At 42.5% G+C, this 6000-nt stretch overlaps 1 protein-coding gene across 1 annotated transcript in view; it reads left to right on the top strand.

The window, feature by feature from the left end:
- Positions 1–267: 267 nt before the first annotated feature.
- The window catches only part of LOC104339335 (neuronal acetylcholine receptor subunit alpha-7), a 62971-nt gene continuing 57238 nt past the window's right edge, over positions 268–6000 (top strand). Inside the window, exon 1 of the mRNA XM_075410912.1 lies at positions 268–596. Within this exon, the coding sequence (XP_075267027.1) occupies positions 518–596 (79 nt within the window). The 5' untranslated portion in view covers positions 268–517. The remainder of the gene's footprint in view (positions 597–6000) is intronic.

Below are 6000 nucleotides of genomic sequence, written 5' to 3'. Positions count from 1 at the left end.
GAGCATGCCACAGGTGCTTGCTGCAAGTTGCGCTGGCAGTTGGGAGTGAGCAGAGAGGGACACAAACTCAATTTGCTGGGAAGCAGCTCTAGAGGCACTCGAGTGCAAACACTGGAAGCGCTGCAGATGTTCTGTCTCGAGTTAGGTACAATCTGTGGGGATGTGGAAAACATCTTCCAGGCTGCACGCTCCCCCTACTTGCTGTGCGCACACAGCTGCGTGTGGGGTTGCTCGCATTTGCTTTCGATCAAGCAAAGGTTCAGAATGCTCAGGAATGTGAGTCCCAAGCAAAGCAACCAGCCCCTTTGTGCTTGGATTTACTGACCCAGCACTGAGCTGATTTAGCTTCTGGGCACTGGAGAATCACACTGGCAAATGCAATTCTCTCTCCTGGTGGGAAGCTGATTTGATGCCTTATTACTGTAACAGCCAAATCCATCAGTTATTGTAGGCTGTCTCCAAGACTTCATCTTCTTTCACCCTCTGCTCTGGAAGGAATAGTGAGTCTATTTTCACGATGCTCACAGAAAAGTGCTTGGGATTTGTTTATTGTGGACTATGTCTCTGGGCATCCTTGTTCCTGTCTTTCTTTAAAGGTAAGATCATCTGTGGTTGTCATGTTTCGGGGTTTTTTTGTGTTTTTCTTTTCTTTATTCTAAACGCTAGTCACATCCTTCCCCAACTCTATTTTCAGAAAGACTTGTATCTGCTTGTAGTTTAAACTTTGTCAAGGTCCAGTTCTGGTCCCGCTCTGTTTTGTAATCAGTTCTAATAAGTTTGTGGATCTTACAGTGCTGTGCACCTTCATTTAAGAGAGGAAAAGGTGTAGTGTTTTTTAATGAAAAGTGTGTTATTTTAACTTTCAGAATTGAATTGAAATTATTGTATTTGGAAAGTAATATGTTCTTGCTCTCCTTTAAAAATTTAGCCTATCAGTATTTTTTTGGGAATGAGAAATTACATATCCAGGCTGGACAGAATGGCTGTGAGAAGCCTGTAGGTGTGAGGGTGAAATAATATTGTTCTACAAAGAAAAATGACTGGAAGAAAATTCTTAACTGTTACTTTGTATGTATCATTTGGGAAGATTCATAGTTGCATTAATACCTAAATTTATAATTCTGGGGTTTTTTCTCTTCTAACTTTTTGTATGTTTAGTAAGAGTCCTTTCAGGCAGTGATGAGTAAAGCTGGAAATATCTAATAAAAATAATAATGGGGTTCTGTAGTCTAAGGTGTCACCTGTGACCAAGCTATCTTCTGAAGTTTCACCATGTTACAAACAAAAGTAGGAACTGTGTGATGCTTTCAAAACATGGAAGATTCCAAGGCTAACAATAAAAAACTTTTAAATGAGAAGGGAGGTAGAAATAACCACAGACCTGAAAGATGTTTAGGGTTCTACAAAAAATGTGCTTTCCTTGCTCCTTAACAGCTTGTTACATGAAACATGCATGCCTGCAGCAACTATAAATTTTAAAACTGAGTATTCCAGGTGTGAGGGACTATGTCATGTTACCCATGATTTATGTATAGAGAAAGGAGGGTTGTCTTTTCAAAGCAGAGAAAGCGGACCACGTATTTCAGAAGCGCAGAGCCACAGGAAACTTTTGTATATGTGAAGACGTACTGGACTATTCATGCAATGTAGGGAATTATTTATTTGCTTACCTGAATCTGCAAAGCATCCATGCATTTCATTATTACAGCTCCACATTTCAGCTGCGTAATGTAGCAATGGCATTGCAGAAAAATATTTCCCCATCTTGCTAAATTAAGGACCTTGCTATCTTTGTTTGTAGGACATTTCTGTGCTACTTCAGGAGCTGAACTAGCAGCCAGGTGGTGGCAGCTAGTTGTGATATAACTCACTTTGTGTGCAGTCCCATTTTGAGTAGTTTTGTATCATGTAAATTCTCCCCTTTAAATACTGAATAATCACTAATTCATCAAGGGGGATGCTTAGTTTCTCTGAGCGGCACATGAAGACACAAACTGCTTTTATAAATAATTCAGAGAATTTTTTCTTAGGTGCTCAACCAGCAGTTTATAAATATTCACTTTTACAGACAACTGCTAAGTTAGAATAAAACAAACCTCTTATTAATGTGGTGTGTATTTGACTTCTGCTTTGTGGATATTTTTTTTCTTTTTAAAGAACAGGGAAATAAAAAAGGAAAAGCATCTTATCAGTAGTAGAGTCTTCTAACAGTAAGCTCCAAACGAACTCCCCCAGGATTCTTCAGTGCACTCACATGGAAGTCACATTAAGTCCATCATAACTAACATCATTCTTACATAGTGCTGACTTGTTTCAACAGAATTCATAACACTTCCTCAAATACTGAAAACTCCTGCAAGGCTGTTTGACAGGAAAGTTATTAAAAGGACTAGGTAAAAAACAAAACAAAACAAACATGAAGATGTCGATTACTTTTTCCAGTCCTTTCCACAAATTTTTGGTTCGGCTCGACCCTACTTGCACTACTGCTAGCAGCCCTGGCAGACATGTCATTCATGTTAGGTCATTGACGCCCTCCTTCCTGAAGACTCTGGAGCTAGTGATGCTTTCTGGGACATGGACCCTAGGTAGAATCAGGAAACTGGTCCTCAGCGCCCCTGGATCCCAGATGACGTCTCTCAGAGCCAGACCTCCCTTCCAGACCAGCTGCAATCCTTGAAAAAGCATCCAGAGGATGAAAGGATTGTGTAAGTCCCAGCAGCTACATAACAACCTCAGGTGGAGGGACTTGAAAACCCTGCTCCAGGGAGAGATTGGAAGGGAGGGATCACACTCAGTTCTGCTGCTTTCTCTAAGCATGGTGCAGACAACCCTGCAATGGAATTGTCCTCCTGAGAAACATGTTCCAGCGATCACATGGTCACCTAGCCTCTCTGAGGAGCATTACCTTCAGCTCAGCGCACAGGCACCTGCTGGGTTTTAACATCCAGGGAAGTTAAACATGCATTTTTCTAGTCTCCAGTCACCCCTTGCATTCTAATTACTGTGCTTTTATGTCCTTTTCTTTAAGTGGGGCCACTGGCATGCCACACATGCCACACAGAGCCGAGTCAGGCATCTTAGTTTCTTTGCTCTGTGCAGCCTGACATCAGCACTGTACTCTGGTCATGTGGCTTTGAAAACCCCAACAAAGACAAAGGCAAGCTGAGAACAGAGCCCCTCCTCTGCAGTCTGGTGGGAATGTAAGCACTCAGCAGTACAGGACAAATTCTGTGGCAGGGGATGCTGCAGGTCAGCTAATCAGCTAAAAGCTGTAAATTGTGAAGTAACTCAGCCTGACTTGGTGTACCCAGCCAGTGCAAAACTGCTTTTCTTTGGCTCACACACAATACGTATTTAAATTCCTGTGCTACACTGATTTCATGCTTTCTGACATCTTTGCTGGTTTAGATGAGCTCTGCTGATCACATCAGAATACAACTGGTGATCTCTAGAAGCAAATCCTCACAAGGATACTGTTCTTGGTTCACTTCCGTGCAAGAAGGTGCTGTTTCTGCAGCAGCAGTAGCATTGGCAAGACAATCTCAAAAGGGCAGATTCTGCTGCCAAGCTACAGTTTCTCTAATGTGAGCTAGTTAGACTTGCAGTGACATGAGTTTAGAGACCTATCTAGCAGGAACAACCAAGGCTGGTACTTAAATACCTATGTATGGAGTATAAACTTCAGGCCTCAGCTGGGTAATACTGATGGAAATGCAGTGAGCTGTGTTAATCAAACTTCTTTACTCCAAAGAGACATTCTTAAACAGATGTGAGAAGTCCTGTGCCTTAACAGAGTACAATGTAATGTCATTGGTAATTTAGGTGGTTGGTGAAGGAGCTCCACCTTTAGATCTCATGAAAGTTACCAGATTAGAACCAGGTGTTGCAGGCAGATCATTTAGAATCTTTCATACTCTTAATTTAAGGTCTGAAGGTCTCACCCACTTCGGTTCCCCACATTCTCTGTGTTGATTCTCTGAGTTGTATGACCCCACTGAGTGATACACGGTTTCAAAGACCACAATGCAGCTGTGGCAAGTTTAAAATACAAAAGGTATGAGGAAGACCATTGCTTGTACAAGTAGGTCTTTTCTTCCATATTGGCTAAAAAGATGCCACACATACAACCTGCAGAGATGGGAAATCACTGCCAAACCCCTGCCATTACGTCTGGGAGCACAGACACCAGAGTCTGGTCACTCTTGATGCTGAAAGCATGCTAAGGCATCACAAATGCATGGAGTCAGACAGGAATGAATGCACTTGTCACAGTATTTGTTTGTTTATAGGTGTCACTCTGCTCTGTGATCAAGAACACCAGTGCAGAAACATGTATCGGCATTTAAAACTGGCAAGCAGAGTCCTAGGCAAATCTCTGAGATGGTTTCCTGTGAGTTACTGTCTGCTGCAGTAACTTGCTGTACATGCTTGCCTCTTGGGATTGACTTTTCAGTTCAGTGAACCAGACTTCATGTTCAGTATCTTCTATGTGCATTCACTTGCGCGGCTTTAAAGCTGCTCTGTATTATCATAGGCACAGCTGCAACTGTGGAGCTGGCCCAAGCTTGTGAGTTGTTGCCAGGCTCCAGGAATGTTTGAGGTATTTCCATGCACATCTGCTGATAGTGATCAGGGCTAAATCTTGTGTTAACTCTCCTCAAATCTCACTAGAAAAAGTGGGAAGGTTCAGAAAAAGCACCTGGTCCCTGACATCACCAGAACCTTTTGTTATATGCACCTGCTGGTATCGCACTCTGTTAGCAGCAGATGTAGTGTGTAAGAAAGTAGCATCCATCTGGCCTTTGTGGTGATGGCAGATGGTGCCTTGGAAGCCTTCAGCCTTGCTCCAGTACAGGGGGCCTTGTGATGGTCTCGGAGCAGAAGTTCCCATTCTAGACACATGATGCATGTCCTAAAGACGGTTCCTTTTTTCTCCCTTTGGTTTCTTCTCCTCAGACATGTGGAGGAGAACATGAGTTAGTGATGGCAGTAACATCCTGAACAAAGGGTTAGTGCAGAATTTCATTCACGTGTCACAAGCAAGGAGGGAGATATAGTCTCTCCAGCTCTAGGATGTGATTAAAGTCAATCATATCCCCTTGCATCACTACTGACATGGTTGTTTGAGGGTGCCTACTGCCTAGAGATCCTGCACATTCTAATTAAGGAAGAGACCAAATCTGCCTGAGACAGGTAGGGCTAGCACTGACGATCAGTAGAATCCACGGGACTTAAAAAGGTAAACAGAAGTTTATCACTGGTTTGGGACACACTTCTGAGCAAATATGGCTTGAAGAAAGAGTTTTGCTTATCAAGTACTTTCTGCATTGAGCAAAGCAGCTGATAACAAGGTTGGGGCCAGAATCAGATGGTACGGTTGGAAATAACTGTCTTCTAACCTGCTCACCTGGGACTCGCAATTAAGTCAGTAAATGGCAATGGAAAGAGAACTTGTAGTCAGCATGAGTACTTATGCATGCCAACAGTGAGGTGCAGGTGACTCTGTCCTGCCTCGCTGTCAATTGACTTTGCTAACTCTGTGTCATGCAGTGGGTCTCACTGATGTTGAATATAGGTTGGCTGTAGAGGAGGGTGCTGCTTCGTGTTTTCGGCACCTCTGAGTCCGTAGGTTTGGTAAAAAAGCAAAAGTAAAAGATCATATAATGATGCATAAAATACATTCTTTAATTTGTAGCCACCTTGTGCTCTTTCTGAAGAACTTCCTTATCTTGAGTCTGCAAAGTGACAGAGCAGGTCATGACAAATGGTGGAGTATATTCCCTGGAATGTTGTGTAATTTTTGAAACGTCATCAGCAAAATGAAATCTAGCTTGAGCAGCTGTAACGATAGGAAAAGGAGATAAAAAATTGAAATAAATAGTTGTTAGATGGCTTGCAGTTGTCAGTGTTTCAAGTGGCAAATGAGCAGCAACTTTATTCTTGTTCAAGCATCACACACAGTTCGTAAAAGGCAACTGGATAGCTTCAAGGGTTGGT

This window comes from Opisthocomus hoazin, chromosome Z (genome assembly GCF_030867145.1).
Source record: "Opisthocomus hoazin isolate bOpiHoa1 chromosome Z, bOpiHoa1.hap1, whole genome shotgun sequence".
NCBI lineage: Eukaryota > Metazoa > Chordata > Aves > Opisthocomiformes > Opisthocomidae > Opisthocomus > Opisthocomus hoazin.
Note: the sequence above shows the minus strand (reverse complement) of the source record. Positions and strands in the feature narration are given on the sequence as shown.